The 23,449-nt window shown below is 62.5% G+C and overlaps 1 protein-coding gene across 4 annotated transcripts; it reads left to right on the top strand.

Annotated features, from left to right (window-relative positions):
• The first annotated feature begins 771 nt into the window (after positions 1-771).
• LOC142090568 (TNF receptor-associated factor 4-like) lies at positions 772-22,772 on the top strand. 4 transcript variants are annotated; one of them, XM_075168680.1, is made up of 20 exons: positions 772-907; positions 1,316-1,521; positions 2,556-2,788; positions 3,540-3,671; positions 3,864-4,072; positions 4,498-4,577; positions 5,146-5,327; positions 5,564-5,714; positions 6,719-6,795; positions 7,956-8,073; positions 8,369-8,519; positions 8,741-8,904; positions 9,133-9,291; positions 9,443-9,601; positions 19,508-19,559; positions 19,853-19,997; positions 20,072-20,233; positions 20,856-21,017; positions 21,092-21,247; positions 21,685-22,772. In XM_075168680.1, the coding sequence occupies exons 1-20, from the start codon at positions 861-863 to the stop codon at positions 22,315-22,317; spliced, it is 3,378 nt and encodes a 1,125-aa protein (XP_075024781.1). In that variant the 5' UTR covers positions 772-860; the 3' UTR covers positions 22,318-22,772. The 4 variants fall into 4 exon arrangements, with proteins under 4 accessions (XP_075024781.1, XP_075024778.1, XP_075024779.1 ...); XM_075168678.1 differs by lacking the exons at positions 20,072-20,233; positions 20,856-21,017; positions 21,092-21,247; positions 21,685-22,772 and having other exon boundaries at positions 824-907; positions 19,893-19,989; XM_075168677.1 differs by lacking the exons at positions 19,508-19,559; positions 19,853-19,997; positions 20,072-20,233; ... (1 more) ...; positions 21,092-21,247; positions 21,685-22,772 and adding an exon at positions 11,281-12,495.
• The last annotated feature ends 677 nt before the right edge of the window (positions 22,773-23,449 follow it).

The following is a 23,449-nucleotide window of genomic DNA, read 5'->3' as shown; positions in this document are numbered from 1 at the left end:
CACCGCGGGCTGGGTGTGCGCAGCGAGCACCCGCAAACCTGCACGAAGACACTGGGGGGGGGGGCGGGAACGGGGAGCGGGGCATGTGCCCCCTAATACCAGCATGGCAGCAGGGTGAGGCCCGCTCTGTGGGCACCGTGACGCGGCTCGGTGCTGGTTCCTGCGTGGGGGTCCTGCCCCATCGCTGCCCTCCCACGCCGGTGCAGGACGCTGCGCGCTGGCTGGTGCAGAGGGGCTGACCCCCACGCCCCCCCCCGCGGTGTCGCTAGATGGCAGCATGGCCGCGTGGCGTGGCCTGGGGGTGGCCTGGATGCAGGGCACGGACCCTCTTCCATGCTGTAGGTGCCACCATGGCCGCCCCCAGGGGTGCTCGTGGTCCTGGAGGGTCTATAGCGGGTTTGGGGCGGGGCAGGGAGGGGACCCGGGCCCCTTGTGCCTGGCAATATAGCAGCACAGCCCCCCCGGGATGGGTGCTCCCCCAGACTCGGGGCTGTGGGACAGGACGCTGCTGCGTCCTGCTCTCTGGGGGTGCGGGGGACCCTTCTGGCACTCCCCAGCCTGGGGGTGGCAGGCTCAGGGCACCCCAAACCCCTCTCCCAGGGTGCTGCCCGAGGGGACTTGGCCCCCCGTGGCACTGGGGGGCCCACCCAAGCGGGGAGCCCAGCCAGACCGCCTTGGGGTGGCGTTACCCTCTCTCCCGGCCGAAGCAGGCAGCCCCGTCCCCCCCGCAGGCACTACACGCGTGGGGGCGGGGGGGAACGGGCGCGGCCCGCTGTGTTTTGTCCCCCTGCGGCCGCCGTAGCGGCTCCCGGAAGTGTCTCCATGGAGACGGGAGGAGGCCGGGCCCGGCCGGGGCAGTGATGGAGAAATACGAGCGGATCCGGGTGGTGGGGAGAGGGGCCTTCGGGTGAGGGGGGCCCCGGGGGCGCCCCCGGGGCACCGGGAGTAGAGGAAGGGGGTTCTTCAGGCCTTTTTACCATGGCAACGCGTCGGGGGGGAGCGCCGGGCGTATGGCACCGCGGGGTGGGAGGCCGCAGGCCGCGTTACCATGGCAACAAGGCGCACGGGCCGTGTCGCCATGGCAACGCGGGGGTCAGCCGGCGTGTGGCGCCCTGGGGGGGGTCCTGGCTCTGGCTGTTGCCATGGCGATGGGGTGACATGGTAATGGGTTTGTGACACCCGGGGGCGGGGGGGATTGCAGGCCCTGTTACCATGGCAACGTCGGGGGGGCAGGGGCCATGTGTCACCCCAGGGTGGTGGCCAGGCCCTGTCCCCCCCCTTGCCCCGCGCTGAGGCCCTGTCTCCGTCCCTGCAGCATCGTGCACCTGTGCCTGCGCAAGGCCGACCAGAAGCTGGTGATCCTGAAGCAGATCCCAGTGGAGCAGATGAGCAAGGACGAGCGGCTGGCAGCGCAGAATGAGTGCCAGGTCCTCAAGCTGCTCAGCCACCCCAACGTCATTGAGTACTATGAGAACTTCCTGGAGGACAAGGCTCTCATGATCGCCATGGAGTACGCCCCAGGTGGGCCCTGATCTCCCCCAGCCCCTGCAACTCGTTCCTCGGTGGGTCCAGGGGATGCCAAGCCCTCAGGTCTCCTTGGGTTGGGCTGCTGTGGCTCCATGTTGTGCTCCTTGTAAAGATCTTGTGCTTTGGACCCCCAAAGAGTCCAAACACGTCTCTCTTGAACAGACATTTTTGTAGAAAAGGATCTGCGGGTCCTGGTGGACACCAAGTTGACCGTGAGCCAAGTGACCGAGCACTGGCACAGGTTGCCGAGAGGTTGTGGAGTCACCATCCTTGGAGATATTCAAAAGACAGGTCATGGTCCTGGGCAACCAGCTGCCTGCTTGAGCAGGGGACTGGACCTCCCGAGGTCCCTTCCAACCTCAACTATTCTGTGATTCTGTGATTCTATGCCTTACACCTGCTAATATCCAAAACAAAGAGATTTCTAACACCTCTGTCACTGATAAGTGTGCTACCATCTGCCCTTGGCTTAGGTTTCACATATGTTTCCCTGTGTCAGCTCTCAGCCACGCTGTTGGTCCCACAGCTCTGTGTGGGAAGTTGTGATTTCTAACGAGATTTGCTGTGAAGTTTAACATGAAATCAACATTTGCATGAGGGTTTGTTAAAAGTTGTACGTGAGCCCTGAATCTGGACCTCCCCTTCTCGATAGGGACCTCTCCGTGCCACGTGGCCTCTCGGACTGCAAGAATTCTCTTTTGCAGAACAGGCTTATCTTGTTCTGCCATAGAGGTTTATGTCCTTCCTCCAAGAGCTGTAATTTTAGCATTTCTTTTCCTGCTGTCTTTGACAATATGTCAACAGTAACTTCTCTCTCGCTGTTTCTTCGTCCCACCAACTGCGCTGCCATTCTTCTCCGCATGGTCTCGGGAGCATTGGAGGACGTGCTGCGTGTCCCACCAGGATGTACTTTTTCCCATGCGCTTGACTTGTTAAGATGCCGTGGCTAAATCCCCCCGGCTTTTAGGCTGGGTTTGCGCTGCCCTGTACAGCCACCCTTGCCGATAGCCCTTTGTTGTTCTTTGCAGGGGGCACGCTAGCGGAGTTTATTCATAAGCGCTGTAACTCCTTGCTGGATGAGGATACCATCCTGCACTTCTTCGTGCAGATCCTCCTGGCTCTCCACCACGTGCACACCAAACAGATCCTGCACCGCGACCTGAAGACTCAGAACATCCTCTTGGACAAGCATCGCATGATTGTCAAGATCGGAGACTTTGGTATCTCCAAAATCTTGAGCAGCAAGAGTAAAGCCTACACGGTGGGTGGCCTGGCTTTGCAGGGGAACTACTTACCACCGTGGCAGCAGGCTGGCAACTCTGGACTTGGCTCACGATAGTCTCTTGGAAGCTGCTGTAGGCAGCGAGGTTGGATGTAGCATACTTGCAGTAGGCCACATCCGTGTGCCGCAACGCTGCTTTGCTCCTGGGAGTTTATACAGGCTGATGTCTTCATGCCCAAGTTTGCTGCAGCTCTGTGGGCTGCAGAAAGGTGAGAAAGACCTGCCTGCCCAAGCCTGGGAGAGGTTGGGGTGTCTGGGCCCACTGGTGAGGGTAGACAGGGTTCCTCCCACTGTCACAGTGGGAGGGGTGGTGTTTGCAGGCTCGTCTGACACGTACTTGGCAACTGAATTCCTGCCTGTGCCCCGCCATCCTGCCTTGTCTTAATCTCCTCTCTCTGCTTGAGACTGGAGTATCATTCCCCACCTGGTCTAATCTGACTAGACGTTTATATCACGCTCATTGCTCTGGGCTCTGATTCTCTCAAGTGGATAGGAACAAAATTAGAGGTAATCTCTGTATATGCAAGAGAGGTCACCAGAAAGGCAAATCCTCCTGTTTTTTACTGAGATTGTCAGGCAGATGTTGACACCAGGGGACAAAAGCCCAGCTCTGCTAAGCTTTGGTGGTGCTCTAGCCAGCCTGCACGCTGGGCTCTAAACTGAGCCTTTCTCTTTCCACCTCGCTGCCCCAGTTTCACAGCGTCATGGTAAATTTCTTTGTCTCTTCTAGGTTGTGGGAACTCCGTGCTACATCTCCCCAGAGCTCTGTGAAGGGAAGCCTTACAACCAGAAGAGTGATATCTGGGCTTTGGGCTGTGTGCTGTACGAACTTGCCAGCCTCAAGAGGGCTTTCGAAGCTGCGGTAAGAGGGATATGGTTCACATGTAGCGCAAGGAGCCATGGCCTCTTACAGAGGTGAAAATGTATGCTTGGATCACTCTTCTCCCTGAGCCTGGAGGTGTGAAGGCAGAGGGCAGTGCTGAGAACTTCTTGCTCCTTGGCCTCAGCTCTAACCGCCCAGCCACTGTATGTCTCTCTCTTGTTTTCTCTCCAGAATCTTCCTGCCTTAGTATTGAAGATCATGAGTGGGACGTTTGCCCCAATATCGGATAGGTACAGCCCCGACCTGCGCCAGCTCATCCTTAGCATGCTGAACCTGGATCCTTCCAAGCGACCCCAGCTGAATGAGATCATGGCCCAGGCCATCTGCATTCGGCCCCTTCTGAACCTCTACACTGATGTGGGCAGTGTCAAAATGAGAAGGCAAGTGATACTGCCACCTCAGTGTCCCTTGGGAGGGGCTGCCACAGTCCACAGCGTGTCTGACCGGCTCACTGTCTCCGTTACACGCTCCGAAGAGAGCGTTGTCCCCATGCAGCTCTCCTGCATTACCCAACGTGCAGCTGCTGCGGGCTGAGCCTGGCCCAGTGGCTCAGCGCCACGGCAGGTGCCATGGCAGGTGTGGGCCTGTCATCGCAGTAACAGTGAATAGAGAGTTGTGAGCTCAGGGGGAAGCGAACTGATGCCAACTCCCCTCTCTCAGGTGGTTTAAAGCACCTACCGAGGCAATTCTGTGAGCTATTCAGCCGTGGCTTCTGCTGTAGCTCTGCCCAGACCTTCTGTGATCCAGGCCTCTGCAGGACCTCTGGGGCCAAGCTGACATTAAGGACTGGATTTTGGTTTGGCAGGCCTGAAAAACCCTTGGCTCCGGTGCCGACAGTGACCCACAGCCGGACGGGGGGACGAGTGAGCAGTGCCAGGCCGAGGGGTAAGTCCTGGCACAGTGAGTTCAACACAGCTCTGTTCGGAAGGACCCTTTGCTTTGATGACAGGGGGTCAGAGACGCTTCTGGTCAGTCTCGAGCTTCTGGAGAGAGGAAGTTAAGAGACATCACCTTCCCTGAGCCCTGGAGGAGCCCACGGGCAGCTCGGCTTTGGGGACCAAGCAGTGCTCTTTCTCCAGCTGCCTCCTCTAGGTTTTGAACCCTTGAATCAAGTTTCTGCTGTCCCCAGCAAAGGCTGGAAACCAGCTGGGCATGCTGAGGCGGGATGTCCCATCCCAGGGCAATGCAACTGGCACTGGTAACAATTAGGCTAGAGCTGTTGTGGTGCCGCTTCCCTCAGTTCTGGGATAAAATGCAAGGAGTTGTTTCCACGTGCTTCTCTCAGTCCTGGCTAGGAGCTCCCCAGCAACCCCTTGCCAGCCTTGGACCGGTGCTGGTCCGGCCCCACTGGCTGGCAGGCAGCTCTGCTGGCACCCAGACTGGCTGGTGTCGTTTCTTTTCCTGTGGGAGGAGAGTCAGGGTTCTGCGTTGATGATTTCTCTTTGACCCATAGGTGTTCGAAGTGGTTCAGCCAGGACAGGAATCCCTCCTCCACTGTCATCCATCTACACCTGGGGGAGCGGGATCACCACCCCCCTCCGCCTGCCCATGCTTAACACCGAAGTGGTGCAGGTGTCTGCTGGCAGGACACAGAAGGCCGGGGTCACCAAATCGGGGCGGCTCATCATGTGGGAGGTGAGTGACGGGGAACCTGGGGCAGGCAGTGGCCGTGGAAGCCTCAGATATGCGATTTCTGAGGAGGAGACGTTTCTGCTCACTGCATAGGCCCTGGCGCTGCATCCCCCAGGACCGCTGTCCAGTCCAGGGCGCGGGTAACACTGCTAAGCCTGCGGGAAGGGGCTCATCTGAGTTCTCCAACCCAGCTCTTGCTGCGCGGAGGTGCAGCAGCCGACATGGCTTCTCTCCGCCAGGCTCCCCCGATGGGTGCTGCGGGAGGCCCTTCTCTCCCGGGCGCCACCGAGCAGCTCCAGCCTCAGTTTGTGTCCCGCTTTCTGGAGGGCCAGTCCGGCGTGACCATCAAACACGTGTCCTGCGGTGATCTCTTCACAGCCTGCCTCACAGGTGAGCTGCTGCCTCCTGCCTTCGCCTGGCTGAGTCCCAGCCCCTCTGCGTGGCAGCTGGCTTGCAAACGCAGCGTGACTGCCTGGGGAGCTGGCTCAGAGAGGAACCCGAGAGATGCACTGGGCTGGGGTGACACGAAGGGCTCTGTGACCTCTCATGTAACATCAAGTGGGGGTCAGAAATGGCAGGCACGGTCCTCCTATGATGCCACACTGGTCAACTTGGTCTCAAAGATCTGTCTGGTGTGGGGAGGGCCGCAAATTTGTTGTCCTGGTTGCACTGGTGTCACCTGAAGCCAGAACTGGCCAGTACAGTGGGGGCTGCAGTGTGAGGAGTGTCTAGGAAGTTCAGCCTTTCTCTGTCCCATACTCTGTGAGAGTGACGCAGACACAAGCAGTGACCGGCGGTGACTGGCGTTGCAGGGAGAAGTCAGCGTGAGCTCCTGCAGGGCTGGTTGTCCTCAGCAGGCAGGGTCTGAAGCCCCCTTAGGGTAGGCCAGGAGGTGTTCTGGCTGGGAGGGGAGCACGCACACCAGCCTGAGGCCGTGTTTGTGGAGCAAAGCCCTGCCAATGGTCCTCTGGGAGCCCTGTTTGCACTTCTGCTGGGGATCAGGGCAGCAAATGACAGATATGCAACCAGCAAACTTCGTAGGCATGTGTTTGTCCTACCTCTCCGTGGTGTTTCCTGCCACCCCTCTGGGCGGATGCTCAGTGAGTGGCTCTGTGTATTTAACACCTTGACAGACTATGGAGTTAGCAGCTCCTGCGTACACAGCTGCAATAATGTTATCTCAGTGCTCTCCTATCATCTGCTGTTTGTTTGGTGAGTTGTCGCAGCACATTGAGGCTGCTGCTCTCTGGAAGCTCGCTGAAGGCTTCTGGCCCCCGCAGCAAGTTATGAGTCAGAGTGGGTCCAAGCAGAGCCGCAGCCGCAGCCCCACGGGCTGTGTGTGCCTTGCAGGGCCTCACGTGTGCCAGTAACACGACTTCTTTCTGCTTTTCCAGACAGGGGGATAATCATGACTTTCGGCAGCGGCAGCAATGGCTGTTTGGGGCACGGAAACTTCACGGACATAAGCCAGGTTTGTCGTGAGGATGCTGGGCGTGCTGCTCCTCCAAGGTAGAGGATGGATCATGCCTTCTGCACCACATGAGAGGGCTCATCCCAGCTCCGGGGATGTGCATCCCAGGCATGCTCTGGCATCCGACCCCCTCCCCCTCCTCTCCTTGTCATTGCGGGTTTTAAAAGACCCAACCTGCCTCTCTCTTTCTCTCTCCCCCCCTACACAATGATCCCTTTGAGTGTGGGGGAAGTCAAGAGCTGCCTTGTGGTTGCTGTTGGCAGGCTCCCAGCTTGGAGGCTGCCTCCAATCACACACCTGCCTGCTTCACTCTTGGCCTGCAGCTGCCAGGGTTCACTGAGAAAAGTTATTTTTCAAAAGAGCCAGTATTTAAAGAAGAGCTGTGTGTTTCCGATTGGCTCGGAGCACTAGGGCTGAGGGCCCGTCGCTCTCTTCCAGCTTCTTCTTTGCCTGCCCTCGGATGTGGCAGCAGCCGATGGCTTCCAGCCAAGCCCGGAGACTGGTGCCATTTGTCGCTATGGTCAGCTGGCTCGTTCGTTCCCGCTCCGTCCAGAGCTGAGCTGCTCGGTGCTTATTGCTGGGGAGGGGAGACCAGTTGGGAGCAGCAGCCAGATCCCAACAAATGGTGCTTTTCACTTGAAGAAGATAATGAGAATGAGACTCGCTGTGGCGAGGTGTCAGATCTAACAGCAGGTCACAGCAGGGGCTGGGCGAAATCTGGAGATCCTGGTCTCTCCACACCCTAACGAATATGTAGCCGATAGCTCACAGCTCCTCTGCACAAGAGCCTTTCAGCCAACGCATCCTGCACCATGCCCCTGCCTGCTCAGAGCGTGCGTTAACAGCCCCTGGCACTCCCCACATGGGCAGGGGGGCGAATCCCAACCCTTCGGCTGAGCCTATTCCCTCTCCAAACCGTTGTGCTGGCTGCTTTCTTCCGCCCCAGAGATGTTTGCATTATCTTCTGTGCTGTGCGCACGTAGTCTCTAAACCCTTTGAAGACTGTTTGGAACAAAAAAAAAATCTCTGGTGTTTGTGTTGGATGAAAACTGGGATGCTGCCAGCGCTGTGTTGAGGCTGGGGGGGACGGGTGGGAGGGATGGGAGCAGCCGGGCAGGCTGGGAGGTCTCGGCTGACGGCTGCTGCTTTTTCCCTGCCAGCCCAAGATCGTGGAGGCCCTGCTGGGCTACGAGATGGTGCAGGTGGCCTGTGGCGCGTCTCACGTCCTGGCGGTTTCCAACGAACGGGAAGTGTTTGCCTGGGGCAGGGGGGATAATGGTAAGAGATGTCTCCTTTGCAAAACAGGGCTTGTGCTTTCCATTGCCTGTTCCCACTCCCCTCGCTGGCCCTGCTTGCCCACAGTCCTCTCCAGATGTGCCAGGCTAGGTGGGTGTGGAAGAGTTGCAGCTGCTTCACTGCATACCAGAGCCCCCGTGCTTTGGGTTTCACTGCCTTCTGTGGCGATAGGTCCCAGGCTGGGCGCTTGAGCATCAATGTCAGTGCCGTTGCTCGTGGGGGTGTGCTCAGTTTGTGTGTTGCCATCAGCTGTGCCCTGCTCTGTTCCTCCTGCCAGGTCGGCTTGGGCTGGGTACCCTGGAGTGCCACAACTCCCCCCAGCAGGTCACAGTCCCGCCGGACCATGAGGCTCAGAGGGTCATCTGCGGCATCGATTCCTCCATGGTCCTCACGGTGAAGAACCAGATTCTTGCTTGTGGGAGCAACAGGTAAGGGGGTGAGGGTGTGTGCTCCAGAGCTTGCCTGCAGTCTCCTGGGCCTGTCCAGCCCAGGAAGAGGGAGCAGGAGGCTCTAGAAGACATCTCTGTGTGATCCTACTCCCCAGCATCTTGTTGCTGGTGGTACAGTTATGCTAGGGCAGGATTTATCCCCGGGGTGTCTGCGCCAGGCTGCATTCAGCTGGCCCTGAACTGTGTTTTTCTCCATGCAGGTGTAACAAGCTGGGCCTAGATCGGATCAGCTCAGCAGAGGAGCCTTCCCCAGAGGACCAGGTGGAAGAGGCCACCATGTTCACGTGTGCCCAGTCGTCTCCCTTGAACCAAGAGCCGATTGTGTGTGCTGACATCGGTACAGCGCACTCGGCTGCAGTCACAGGTGAGGGGTGTGTGCCCAAATCCCTGAAGGGGGACCTGCATTTTCACTGTCTTCCTCCTGCCTTCATTTCCCATGGGCAGAGGCCTCAGAGAGGCTCAAGAGGCACCGTGCTCTCAATGTTGGAGCTCTGTGGAGCAGGATGTTCAGCACGGTAGAGAGCAGTGGGGTTCAGGGACTTCAATGCATCCTGGGGTGACACCCAGTTGTTTCTCTCGTCTCTGTTGTCAGCTTCTGGCCAGTGTTACACCTTTGGGAGCAACCAGCACGGGCAGCTGGGCACCAATTCCTGCCGCAACAGCCGTGTACCCCACCTGGTTGTGGGGCTCCAGGCGATGAAGGTCACCGTGGTGGCTTGTGGGGATGCCTTCACTGTGGCCATCGGAGCAGGTGAGGCTGAAGCCCCTGTGTCCTGGGCTGCAGGAAGCCCTGTCTTTCCGCTGCCTGCAGTCCATGCTGTGGCCAGGGCAGGACCAGGGAGGTGGGAGGCCTGTTTGCTGGTGAGCTCTGTGTGCAGCAGGGTGTATATATCCTTCTGCAGATGGCGAGGTGTGCACGTGGGGGAAAGGAGCCAGGGGACGCCTGGGCAGGAAGGACGAGGAAACGGGAACGCCGCGGCCGGTGCAGCTGGAGGAGACGCATCCATACCTGGTGACCTCCGTAGCCTGCTGCCACGGGAACACACTGCTGGCAGTAAAGCGTGAGTAGAGGCTTCGTTACTGTGATTCCTGCCATGAGGGCCCAGGCAGACACAATGCCTTGTGACCGAAGCTGTGCCGAGTAACCCTGGCACATAAGCTCTGTGTTATTCTAGTCCCTCTAGAGCTGTAGCTGAACAGAAATAACTTGAAGCCCATAAAAACTCCCTTTCTGCTATGCAGCACACTGACACTGCCGCTTCCACTGGGCTGGGGGAGCAGAGGGACGGCAGAGGCGTTCTCGTGCGCTCCCGGACAAGTGGGCTGGTCAGACTGCGGCTGGTGGGAAGCTGGTGTGCTGGCAGTCCACCGAGTATCCAAAAAGAGCAGCTCTCTAATTGATGCTGCTGAAATAGAAGCTGAGATTTGAGGCGTCATTTTGGCTGCTGGCTTTCCATTGTGGTTTGGAAAAGATAGCGATGGTTTTGTGGTTCTTCTCTGCTCGGGCCAAAGGCAGCATCGTTGCACGGTTAAAACGTGCCCATGGCGTGACCTGCCCTTCCGTTGCCTGGATGTACGATGGGAGCCTGGCCCAGACTGCTGGAGGGGCCTTTCTTCCTCCTCTGCTGGGCTGATTATGGCCTCAATGCTGGGCTGAGGGATTCCAGTCCCAGCCCACTTCAAGGAGGCTAATTACACCCCAGAGGGGAGGAGGCCCGGCTGACTGCCCCAGCGCTGCGGAATCGGCCGTGGCTCCCGTTCCTCCTCTGCGAGTGCCAAGCTCTCACATGATGTGTGCTGCCACGTGAAGGGGATGGGGAATGGCTGAGTCCCTAGGCTCGGGAACAAGTAGGGCATTTGTCATGGGAGTAAAAGAGTTTTGTTTCTGCCGGAAGGCTGCAGGCTGCTCTCCCCTTCCGCTGCCGGAGTCACCCTGTGCTCCGCGGCAGCTGGTTTGTGGGCTCCCACCTGCAGCACCGTAAGAGCAGGGACTGAGTGCGTAGCCCCCACCGTAGCCCCACTGCTGTCCCTTCCCACTGCCCAGTCCTAAACCTCGAAACTCCTTCCCAGCACTGGAAGTACAAACTCAGCAGCAGCAGTGTCAGGACAGCAGCCTCGCCTGCTCCAGCATCCCTCAGTAACCAGGGTGCAAAAAGCATCAAGAGCTCTGTAGAAAGCTAAGGTCTGACTCTGGACTTTCACGCAGCTCAGTCTGCCTGGAAACCTCTCCAGAGAGAACACGAGAGCTGGTGACATGTTTGATGTCATTGCCGCTGTCAGCTCTGGCTGTGATCTGGCCCGGAGAGGGTGCTGGCACAGGCAAGCGGTGCTCCACCTTTGGGGCGGCAGTTCTGTACCGCTCTGCGGTTTCCTCCCATGTGGCCAACACCATTTTTAACTGGCTTGGGCTTCTGCCCACTTTGTTGCGAGGCCGTTGCTGCGCTCTTCTCTCAATCCCACTGCAAACACAGGAGTAACTGGGAGAAGCCAGGCGTGCTGGAAAGGAGGGTGCAAGCCTCAAGAGATCGCATTTCCTCCTGCTTGGGCTCTGTGTGCTGGGCATTGCCTCCTGCTTGTGCCACTACCGAGGCCTTGTGGCGGCTTCCTGGGGTAGCGGGACAGGAATTGCAGTGCCCATCTGTTGGGCGTCTGGCCTGCGTGGGGCAGGGCACTGCTCCCTGTAGCTTCATCGAGATGGCGGCTTACAGCTCATTCGCGGTCCTTGCCCTTTGCGTTTCAGCTGCCGTGGAAGAGTCGCCTCCCCAGTGAGTTTGAGTTGAGAGGGGCCACATCCAGCCTCATCGTATAGGTGCGGAGGCACCCCCAGCCGCCCGGCATGCCTGCCCTTGCTGCTGCCTGCTACAGCCTGGCTCGGACCTGCGTCCCCGGACTCCGGAGCTCCTCAGCTGCGCTCCGAAGGTAGCGGCCTGGAAACAGGGAGCTCCTAACGATGGTTCCCACGGAACCGGAGCTGGTCTCACTTATCGAATCAACGAGGCTTGCTGTGAACCTCCAGTGCCCGAGAGCTGCTGCCCGGGACGTGCTGTGGGGCAGATGTCCCCGCAGCTCCGGTGCTGCCTTCAGGGGGTCACGCTGGAGCTCTGCCCCTCCCCGCTGGAACTGCCTGTGTAGAAGAGTGAGGAGCACAGAGGTTGTTTTCCCCCGTGGAAACTGTCTCTTGTTACAAAGCCCAGGCTGACAGCTTGGTGTCTGAGAGAGCTGTCAGCCTTTGCATAGCAGTGTCTGGAGTTAGGGCCCCAGGCGCTACACTGGGTGACTAAGTGCAAACCTCTTTTCTAATTAGAGAAGTCTGTCCTTTCCCATCCCCCCCTTAAAACATTTCACCCATTTGCTGAGCTGTTCACGCTTTCGAGGGTCCTGCCTGCACGGCTGCGCCTCTCTGTGCGGCGCAGCCCAGTTCACTCTCCCGAAATGGTGCCTGGAGCTTTCCAATTACAGCCTCCCCTGGCCCCAGGAGCTCACCGGAGGATGCTCCAGCTGACATTTGTCCTCAGGCCCCTAAATCCTGCTGCTGACCAGCTTACTGGCTCCCAGCTGAGCTAGCGGAAGGCAGCAAAACACAGCGAGCGATTGTCAGTAATTGAAGTTTTTTAACCCAGATCTCTCCAGGGAGATGATGAGTTTTCACCAGGGATCCTTTCTGCAGGCAGGAGGGGGCATATCACCGTGTCACAGGCAGGAGTTACGTTTTTTATCTCCAGAAGGGTTGTTTCCTTTCCTTTCCTTTTTTTTCTCCTCTCTTCTTTTTTTAACTTACATCTGCCCTGGGCCATTTTTTGATGAGCTTCTGTCTCTGATCTGTCTGACATTGCAAATGTTCTTGCCTCTCACATCCATCTTTGTGCTGTTGCCAATCTGTTGTGTATAAAGTCAGTGCTTTTATAAGCTGGCTGAGATGAAATCTCTCTAATTATTTTTGTGATTCTTTCCTGTTTTCAATGAGGGAAACCTCGCCGGGCTCTGGTAGAAGCCGACTGATCCCTCTGTCATGTGAAAGGTAATGAATTTCTGCAGGTCTCCTGCTCTTTCCTCCCTCGCCTCCCAGGCTCCGGCTGGGGAAGGGAGCAGGTCCCGTCCAGCCGGGAAAGGCGTGTGCAGCCCTGACTGCAGACGCGGCCTCCCTGTTCGGCTCCTGGCAGGGTGGGTGCATGGGTTTTTCCCTGCCGTTTTTGTTTCTTGTGGAGCTGCCTTTTCAGGCGGTTACACCCTGCTATCCCGGGAAGCTGACTTGTGTTCAAAGGCTCTGCCAGTCCCTTGGCGCTCGCCTTGTGCTGCAGGTTACAGGGACAGCTCCGGCAGCCCGGTGTCGGCGGAGGGGAAGGTGTTCTCCGCTCCCAGACCAACCTGGGCACCAGGGTAATTGCAGGGCTGGGTTAAATTGACTCGAAGCCCCTGTGGGCTGCTGTCCTCCCTGCGCTGAGCTGTCAGCAGCACCAGCTCCTACAGCAACAGATTTCACTTGGCTCTGTTGTGCTCAGCTCTCGGGGCTCCCCTCGCCCCACACCACGTGCAAACACATCCCATAAGAAGGGACTGGCGTTCCTGCTACAGCCTTGCCGGGGCTGAGGGCTGGCTGGGACAGCAGGCAGGCAGGACAGAGGTCTCTGCCACCCTTTGCCTTGTCAATGGTGGCACCAAAATGCCACCGCTCCAGGGGATGTGCAGCCTGGAGAGCCAGGCTCTCCCTGCTCCAGCTGGGCTGCCAAATCCAGGGGTAACCCGGTAGCCCCCCTGTTCCCACTGATGTGCTGGCGTTAGGTGGGTTGTTTTATGGCTTAATGACGCCTTTGCACAGCAGTGCTGGGGCTGGAGGTGTCACTGGCTCGAATATTGGGACCCTTTGCTCGGGGCAGTGTGAACCAGTGTGAACCAGTGTGAACCAGTGTGCTTTGTGCTGGGCTGGGGGCTCATGGCGAGGGCTGGAGCCCTCGGGATTTCACAGCCTGTGCGCTCGGTGCACGAGTTCAGCTGTGAAGCCCAGCGAGATGATTTGAATAATTTAATACCGGGCTGTGACCAAGCCTGGCGAAAGGGTAAAGGAAACAAAGAGGCCCCCAGCCCCGAGCAACAATAGCTCTTGAAACGACAAGCCGAGGCATGTCCGCGCTGCCGGAGGCAGAGAGCAGCCCGGGCAAATAGGCCAGTTGCATTCCTCACGTCTGCTGCTTTGTTTCCCTGCAGAAGCTCCCGGTGAAAACTGCAGGTCTCAGGGCTTCTCCCTTTATCCTTGTTTTGTTCCCGTGTTCTGCGGAGCTGGTGGTGGATCAGCCGTGTCCCCGTGGCTCTTCCTGCTAAGAAAGGCAGGGCCAGAAGGGGAGGTGATGCGGGGATGGGGCTGCCTGGTCCCTTCGCGTGCATCCCGGCCCGTGCGGGTCCCCTCTGGTCATTGTCACCCAGGGAAAGCCCATCCCCGTTCCAGGATAAAATCCCGCTGACCTGGGGCCATTGCTGTCAGCAGGAAACAGCCCAAACGGCCTGCTGATCCCAGAGCTGATTTGATTCCGGCACCTCTGTCGTGGTCGTATCCCCGTTCCCACGAGGCTTGGCAGTAAGTGCGGCTGCCGTCCGTCTGTCCAGCCGCCTCACCGCCCTTACCCCCCCGCCTTCCCTGGGCACGAGTCCCCAGAAGCAGGGAGAGGACTCTCTCCGCTCCTTTCCCTGGGGCGAAATGCTCCACCTTAACTTCTTTAGAAGCCGGAGCGTCGGTTTTCTGTCCCTCCAGTTTAAGTCAAATACAAGGCAGAGGGATGGAGCAGGGGTGCAGGGCAGGGAGAGGCCGGGGGAAGAAGGCAGGAGGCCTCCCCGAGCCCAGATGGGTTCAAGGACTGACCTGTCATGGGGGACGGAGAACATATCGCTGCACAAAGAGAATTGCCCTGCCCGGAGGTTGAGCATCGCCTTTGTGTGAGACAAACGCCTGGCTGTGATGTTGAGTGCGGGGAGGGCGTTCGTTAGGGAGAGGGGAAAAGGAGGGGATCTTTGTTTGCAGGGTCTGACACCTCCCAGCCGTCCTGCCGGCACAGCCAGCGCCTTCTGATGGCTTTGTCAGTTCCTGGCTAATTAGCGGAGATGCTCTTTAGTGAGGTTAGGAAAGAAAAATTTTTAAAACATCAAAGAGAAGCAGTAAATAGTGATAAAACTCGGCTCTGTTTCATGCCTGTCATCGGAGACGCCAGCTTTCGAAGCTTGCAGGAGTGGTGTGTCCAGTGCCTTCTGCGGGGGAGGCCCTGGGGGTCCCATCGCCCCACGGGATGCTGACACGTGGGGCCGAGGGTCCATCCTTTTGGTTCGAACCTGGTCCCGAAGCAGTGTCCAGGGTCGGATTTTAGACAGGGCCAGGTCACAGCGTGTTGGGGCGGGTGTCTGGGGTGGTGCCTTTCTCTTGTTGGGAGGCCAGCCTGGCTCCAGGGCGTGCTGTGACTTAGTGGGAGAACCAGACGGACTGCGGGGCTGCTTGTAGATCCTGCCCCGGGGGGATCACAGCTCCGAGCAAACCCCACCGGGAGCACCACAACCCCAGGCTGTCACCCCCATGACAGCTCGGAGGTGCCTGTGCACCCCGCCGCTCTCTGTACGGTTGCCCATGGTCATTTGTTTTTACGCGTTGGGTTTCCAGGCTCTCTGGGAGCTGGTTAAAGTTTAGCTCGCTGCTTTCTGCTTTCCGAGCAGGCTGCCAGCTAGTCACGTCCCTTGGAAAAGACTCCGCGGTGGCTGTTCACGCGCGACGTACGTCGGTACAAGCTTCCCCGCTATTTGGGTGTCGGGAGCTAAAGCCCTGTTGCAGCTCGGGCCGTGGCAGCATAACCTGTTATCCCTCAGGGTAACCCCAGAAATCAGCCACCCATCCCCTTCTTGGCAGCTCCGACAGCGAGAGCGGGCAGGCTGCCTGCCTTCCCCCCCTCCCCGGGCTGCTGGAGAATTTTATTTTAAGCAGAGCCTCTCGGGGAGAAGGGTAACGTGAGCTCCTTGAGTGACAAGTGATAGAGCTTGACTTGCTTAGCGTGTCCCCCAGGAATCCCTCTCCTTTGCCATTTGCTAATTGAAAACTGCTAACATTTGGGTCTGGAGCAACTGCCACCCTTAATGGGAAGCTGGCTGGAGCGTGCGTTGGTGGGACTAACACATGCTCGCAGCCTGTCATCTGCTCGTCTCCATCTCTAGGGAAAGGGGCAAATACTCCCATATGCTGCTCCGGTTTCTGAAAGAGTGAAGTGGGGGCTGGAGCCAGACAGGTTTTTCTTTTATTCTCCCTCCTCCAAGCCCTTGCTAGGAGGTTAGAAAGCACGGGCCGGAAGGCTGCTGTTGGCTGCAGCCTGGGGCACGAGCTGCGAGGAAGATGAAGCCATGGGAGCACGTGGTCCCCCTGTGCCTGCGGCATGGGGGGGACTCAGGGCAGCCCCTCCATGTCCTGCTCCGCCATTGCCCAGCTCAGACCCTTGGTGGCTGGGCCATGGGTCACTCTGTGCGGCAGAAGCAGGTATGGGAGCTGTCCCCCCTGGGCCCAGGGGCACATGGCTGCGCTGCCCTTGCTCAGGGGCTGCGTGCAGGAGTGTGGTACCCCTGGGGCGCCCCGGGCTGAGCCAGCGCTGCCAAGGAGGGGACGCAGGGTCAGCAAGCACAGCACCGTGTGTGCCCCCACCCCAGAGCCAGCCCTGGGCCAGGGCAGGCTGTGGCCGGGTGAGGAGGGAGGCTGCAGGTTGTGCACAAGCCCCTGGCATGGCCGTGCCCCATGCGTCGCTCCCCAAGCCCTGGGGTCCCCGTCCCCAGTGCGGTGGGTCCCACCACCCCTGGGGTGGCTGTGCCTGATGTGTCGCTCCCCAAGCCCCCGGGGTGGCCGTCCCCGGTGCGGTGGGTCCCACCACCGTGCCCGAGGCGCTGCTCCCGGAGCACCCCCGGGGTGTCGGGGCCGCCCCAGCCCCCGGTGCGGCCTCGGCGGGGCGGGGAGGCGGAGCTCGGCCCCCGGCCGCGGGCGCGGGGCGGTGTCAGGCCGGTTCCACCGCCCCGTCCGGCCCCCGGGCGGAGCCGGGCGCGGAGCGCGGAGCCGAGCGGGGCGCGGAGGAGGCGAGCGGGGCGCGGGGCGGCGGGATGCCGGGCTACGACTACAAGCTGCTGGAGCGGCCGCGGCGGCGGGTGCTGTGCCCGCTCTGCGGGAAGCCCATGCGGGAGCCCGTCCGCGTCTCCACCTGCGGCCACCGCTTCTGCGACACCTGCCTGCAGGAGTTCCTCAGGTGAGCCTCCGCCGTGACGTCACGGCCGCCCTGCCATGACATCACGCAACGCGCCCCTTTTCCCATGGAGCGCGCACCGGTCACCCCCCGAACCGGGGCTCCGCACCCCGGGGGGCAGCGGGTCCTCCCCCCTCCGCCCCCGGGTGTCGCTGCCGGGTGCGGGGCCGCCCTGCACGCCGCGGTGCCCCGGGGAGGGGTGCGGGGTGGTCCGGGGTGTGGGGTGCCCCGGGACGAAGAGGGGGTGCGGGGTGCCCGGGGGTGCGGGGTGCCGCGGGGTGCCCCGGGGGTGCGCCGAGCCGGGGAGGGGGTGCGCCGGGGGTGCGGGGTGCCCCGGGCCGGGGTGGGGGTGCGGGGCGCACCCAGCCCGTGACAGCCCCCCCGTGGGGTGCAGCGGCCCGTGGCCCCTCTCGGTGAGGAGAAGGAGGAAGAGGAGGGCCGGGTGAAGCCCGGAGCGGCGAGTTTCGAGCGCTTGCAAAGATTTGTGTTTAACCCCTTCCTGCCCCCACCCCGCCGGAGGAGGCGACCGGGTGGGGGGGTCCGGCCACCCCCGTGCCCCCGCGCCCACGGGTGAGCGCGACCCGGCCGTGGGTGCTCGCTGGGAGCGAGGGGACAGGGCCCTTTCCCACCGCCCCCGCGGTTTCGCAGCCCCGGCCGAGGTACCGGCAGTCGACGGGGCTTCCCGCGGGGTACGTGCCGGGGCCGGTGCTGCCCGGTTGTTTGCCGCCGTGCCCGGTGGGGGGCCGGGGGTCCCACGGTGGCACGGCGAGGGGATGTCCCTTGCCCCCCGGGCCGGGAGCGCGGCGGTGCGAAGCGTCACCTCGAGCCCCGGTTTCCGCTGCCGCCTCCGGCTGCGCCTCGCCCCACCGGGGCGACCTTTGCCCGGGGCCGGGGGCCCCGCGGGCACGGCCGCTCCGGGCCGGTTTCTGCGAAACCGGGCGTTCCCCGGGGCCCGTGCCAGACAGCGCCTCCGCTCCCCTCCCGCATCCACCCCATGGGCACCTCGGCTCTACCGGGGTGGCTGGACACTGGGGTCCCCCCACTGAGCCCTGCTTTGCACCGGATCAACTTTGGGGATCTCATGGGCTGAGCCATCCAGCCCCACCGCAGCGCCGGGGAGGGTGCCGGGGGGTGCCAAGGGGGTCCCCCACCCCATCACCTCGCTGCGCCCCGGCACGCCGTGAAGGTCAGAGGCAAGGACGGTCGCCCCCCGGGCGCTGCCTCAGCACATTCCCTGCCCGGCCGAGCGTGAGAAATGGGGAGGCTTTGTCGGGGATTAGGTGCTGGCTTCGGGTCGCCATCCCGCTTCCCCACCAGCCCCGGCACCCCGACACTCTGCATGGGGTGCAGGCAGGGCCGGCTGCCCCTGGAAAGGCAGCAGAGCGATGCCAGCGGTGGGGCGATGCCAGCAGTGGGACAATGCCAGCCGTGGGGCAATGTCAGCCGTTGGCTCCCCGGAAAGGGCTGGGTGCTCAGCCCTAGCCGGGAGCAGTTTATCTCGGCGGGTGCCTGGTGACTCCCACGGAAACACCCGCTGCAAACAGAGCGGGCACGTGGCAGGGCTGGATGCGGCCATGCCCCACGGGGGTCACACCCCACAGCACTGGGCTGGTTTTCCTGGGGGTTGCTTAGACCCCCAGCACAGGGGTGGTGGCTGCAGGGGGATGTCACCGCGCAATGCCCGGGCATCCCAGGCCAGCACGTGCCAGGCGGCACTGCTGGCTCCGTCGCACCGTCTTGCATCCGCTTGGCAGCCCCGGTCGAGGCTGCGCCGGCGCCTGCCAAGGGCGCGTGGTGATTAGATGTCCAGGGACTGCGCGCGGGCAAGGCGACCTCGCGGCCTCGTCCAGAGCCACCTTGAGGATGCCAGAGCCCCGGGTTCCCCGCGTGTCCCTGCTGTGTGTTCCTGTGGGCGGCACCCATGGCCTCCCACCCCAATGTCCATCAGGGATGGTGTGGGGGCCGGGGGTGATGGTGGCTCCTGGCCAGCCGTGTCACAGGCTCGGCTGCTTGTTCGGCTCCATCCCCGTCCCTCCACCCCACGCTGCCCCTCCGCAGGTCGGGGCTGAGCCATTCCCATCTCGGGGACGGCTCTCAGGAGGAGCACCCCCTCCTGGGGGCCCAGCGGGATGGGGACCCCTCCAGGGTGGCAGCCTGTCGCACCCATCCTGGCTCACCGCGGTGACTCGTGGGGCCGTTTCCTGCGGAGCGGGAGCCCCAGGGCCACGTGTCTGGGCTGCACATCTGGCACCCAGCTGTTGCCCCCCCCACCCGCCCTGGGCCCCGGCACCTGGGGCTGCGGGTGCCTGTGGTCCCCGCCAGCACCACTCCTGGCCAGCTGCCGGCACCCTGCCTTAATCCTGGGGGCCGGGGCGGGCGAGGGGGCTGCCGGGACTCCAGATGGTGCCACGCTCGTGGCGGCTGGCCCCAGGCCCCCGGGGACCACGGCCGCCATGCCTGACTCGGGGGGGGGGGGGAGCTGCCCGGGGGGGGCGTCTGGCGGGGGCATTTCCCAGCTCAGACAGATGGAGCGGGATTAGAGCTGCGGCTCCCCGAGGGCCGCGGCTGGATTTGGCACCGGGTGAGCTCCCAGCGGCAGAGGGGCAGCGCTGACGTCCTGGGGTGGGATGGCAGGGACCCCGTGGGACATTGTGGCAGTGTCAGCGGTGACGTGCCCTTCCCCAGCCCCGAGTGATCCTGACCCCTCTCTGTGCCTTGCAGCGAAGGCGTCTTCAAGTGCCCGGAGGACCAGCTGCCCCTGGACTATGCCAAGGTGAGCCCGGCACGTGGCCGGGGTACCCCGCTCCACGGGGACGTCCCTGTCACCTATGCCCCCCACCAAGGGGCTGGCCCCGGACTCCGCACACCCGCCTGGCACAGCCGCGCCAGCCTGGCACAGCCGCCCGTGCGGAAGCAAGAGCCCTTTGTGCCGCGGGGCCGGGGAACGGAAACCCACTCCCGACAAAGGGCACTTGTTCGTGTGCCGGCGGGGGGGATCCGGCCCCGGGCAGCGCGCCTGCGGCTCCCGGCCAGGCTGGGGTGGGGGGGTCCATGTGCCCCCCGCAGCTCGGCGCGGGATGCTGATGCCCCGGCGCTGCCTTCCCAGATCTACCCCGACCCGGAGCTGGAGGCGCAGGTGCTGAGCCTGGCCATCCGCTGCATCCACAGCGAGGAGGGCTGCCGCTGGAGCGGGCTCATCAAGCACCTCCAGGTAGGGGTCCGGCAGGATGGGGGAGCTAAGGCTGTACCCCATGGCCCCCCCCTCACTGTCTCTATGCCCCCCAGGCCCATCTCGGTACCTGCGGCTTCAACGTCATCCCCTGCCCCAACCGGTGCAGCGCCAAGCTGAGCCGCCGCGACCTGCCTGAGCACGTCCAGCACGGCTGCCCCAAGCGCCGGGTCAAGTGCGAGTTCTGCGCCAGCGACTTCACCGGGGAGGCCTTCGAGGTGGGCAACGGGAGCCGGGGAGGGGGGCACCGTGCCAGGGGGCATGGTCGTGGTGGGGACACTACGGGGGACACAGCTGGCAGGGGTGGCATGGGGGGGCATGGCCTGGCTGGGGGGTATCATGGGGGTGTAGGCAGGTTGGGGGGTGCAATATGGGGTGCAGGGTGGGGACCTAGATGGGCTGCAGGGTACCATGGGGACACTGCCTGGCCATGGGGACAGAGCCTGGGTGCGGGACACCATGGCGGACACAAACTGGCCATGGGGACAGAGCCTGGGTGGGGGACACCATGAGGGTCGGGGGGGTGCAATGTGAGGTGCAGGGTGGCCATGGGGGACGCAGATGCGGGGGCAGGGCACCACGGGGGCACAACCTGGCCATGGGGACAGAGCCTGGATGGGGGACAGCATGGGGGGCACAACCTGCCCATGGGGACAGTGTGTGACACGGCGGGGAGCACGACCTGGCCATGGGGACAGCCTGGCAGGACACCATGGGGGGCACAGCCTGGCCATGGGGACAGAGGTGGCGGACACTGGGGGGGCACAGCCTGGCCCCATCCCTTGGCAGGGCTGGCCGGTGAGGGCAGCCGGAGGGTGACGATGCTGCCGCCGTCCCCAGGGCCACCAGGGCACGTGTCCCCAGGAGAGCGTGTACTGCGAGAACAAGTGCGGGGCCCGCATGATGCGGCGCCTGCTGTCCCAGCACACCCTGGCCGACTGCCCCAAGCGCACCCAGCCCTGCACCTACTGCGCCAAGGAGTTCGTCTTCGACACCATCCAGGTGAGACGGGGACCCACGGGGACCCTCGCCCCGCTGGCTCCCGGCCCCGGCTGACGGCCACCCTCTGTCCCCAGAACCACCAGTACCAGTGTCCCCGGTACCCCGTGCCCTGCCCCAACCAGTGCGGGACGCCCAGCATCGCCCGGGAGGACGTGCCCACCCACCTCAAGGAGAGCTGCAACACTGCCATGCTGCTGTGCCCCTTCAAGGAAGCTGGCTGCAAGCACCGGGTGAGTGTGTCCCCAGCCCCGTGCTGGTGTCCTCATGACCATCCTGTCCTGGCATCCTTGTGCCGTCCCCACCATGGTGTCCCTGTGCCCCACAGCATCCCCACACCTCTCCTGCCCTGACATCTGGCCCATCCCCTGTGGTGTCCCTGTTCTGCTCTGTCCCATCCATGTGGCTCCGTGGTGTCCCCATCCTTGTCCTGCCTCACCCCTGTGTCACTTTGCCACCCAAGTGTCCCCATGCCATTCCAACCGGGTGTCCCTGTGCCACCCGTGTCCCCACGGCATCCCTGTGCCATCCTGCTCCAGTACCCCCATGCTCCAATGATATCTCCCTGACATCCCCACGGCATCCTTCTCCTGTCCTGTCCCACCCCATGTCCCCACGCTGTCCCATGCCCCCAGCACCCTCTCCGCTGATGGTCCCGCTGTCCCCACAGTGCCCCAAGCTGGCCATGGGCCGGCACCTGGAGGAGAGCACCAAGGTGCACCTGGGCATGGTGTGCGCCCTGGTGAGCCGGCAGCGGCAGGAGATCCTGGAGCTGCGGCGGGACGTGGAGGAGCTGTCGGTGAGCAGCGACGGGACCCTCATCTGGAAGATCGCTGACTACACCCGTAAGCTGCAGGAGGCCAAAGCCCGCAGCAACTACGAGTTCTTCAGCCCCCCTTTCTACACCCACAAGTACGGCTACAAGCTCCAGGTCTCGGCTTTCCTCAACGGCAACGGGAGCGGGGAGAGCAGCCACCTCTCCGTCTACATCCGCGTGCTGCCGGGCGAGTACGACAACCTGCTGGAGTGGCCCTTCTCCTACCGCGTCACCTTCTCCTTGCTGGACCAGAGCGACCCCTCGCTCTCCAAGCCCCAGCACATCACCGAGACCTTCCACCCCGATCCCAACTGGAAAAACTTCCAGAAGCCGGGGGCTTCGCGCAGCTCCCTGGACGAGAGCACCCTGGGCTTTGGCTACCCCAAGTTCATCTCCCACGAGGACATCAAGAAGCGGAACTACGTGAGGGACAACGCCATCTTCATCAAAGCCTCGGTGGAGATCCCCCAGAAGATCCTGGCCTGAGCCCCGGTGCCCCGGGGGGCACAGGACATGAGCCGGGCACCCACCCGTGGGTGCCCCAGGTGGTGCTGAGCCCCTGCCCGCAGCCAGTGCCCCCAGCTTGGGGACGGCACCGTGGCCGCAGCCGGTGGCTCTCAGGTAGGCAGGGATGGGGCTGCTCCCCCACGTCCCTCCCGGGGCTGGGACCCCGCTGCAGCCCCAGCTGCCCCCCAGGGCAGCCCCTTCTCAGGTGCCCGGGGGTGCCGGGGGGCTGGGCCCCCCAAGCCCCTCACCGGGGCGCCCGGCAGCCCCCACCAGCCTCACTGGGGACCCCGCAGCACCCCGCTGCCCAGAGCCATATTTTGTAAGCTGGTGCCCCCGGGAGCACGGTTGTTATTTATTACCCCGGGCCGGGGCCCGCTGCCCCCTCCCCACCTCTTTTTTTTTTTTTTTTTTTCAATAAAGTTTTCTAGTATTTATTACGGCCGCCTGAACCTCCTTCCTCCGCCTGGCCGGGGGTGCGATGGGATAGGGGGGACCCCGGCCCCAGCGCCTGCAGGAATGGGGGTGCTCCTGGTGCTGGGAAGAGCCAGGGCTGGGGGGCACGGGGCGGGGTAATCCCTGACCCACATCCCGGCAGCAGACGGGCTCGGATGGAGCCGGTTAATTCGGTAATCGCCGGCAGCGGGGATGGCCGGGGGGCGTCGCCAGCCCCGGGGTGCTGTTGTCCTGCAGCCCCCCCCGGCTCTGCCCCGCCGGCCCCTCGTTAGCGCTGGGGCAATTAGAGCCCCGGGGGAGGCAGGGATTAGAGCAGACAAGGGTGGGTGGGCAACGGCTGGGGGCAGGAGGGGCACCGGGGCAGTTTGGGGGGGCCCGGCGGGATCAGGGCCCAGGTGCGTGTGTGTCCCCCCCAGATCACCCCGGCAGCAATGCAGGGGGTCGCTGGCTCTGCAGGCTAATCCCACAATTGCATTAGTGCCGCCCCAGCTTAACGCAATTAGCCCCTAATTAGCTGCACCCCGGGCCCTGCCTGGGCTGGGCAGCGCTGCTGGGGTGTCCCCGTACCCCAGGAGTGTCCCCCTGGGTGGGGGTGGCACCACGGGGCCCTGGGGAATGGGGCAAGCCTCCTGCCCATACTGGTGCCCAGTGCCAGCCT

Source organism: Calonectris borealis, chromosome 19 (assembly GCF_964195595.1).
Source record: "Calonectris borealis chromosome 19, bCalBor7.hap1.2, whole genome shotgun sequence".
NCBI lineage: Eukaryota > Metazoa > Chordata > Aves > Procellariiformes > Procellariidae > Calonectris > Calonectris borealis.
This window is presented reverse-complemented; position numbering and strand designations above follow the sequence as displayed.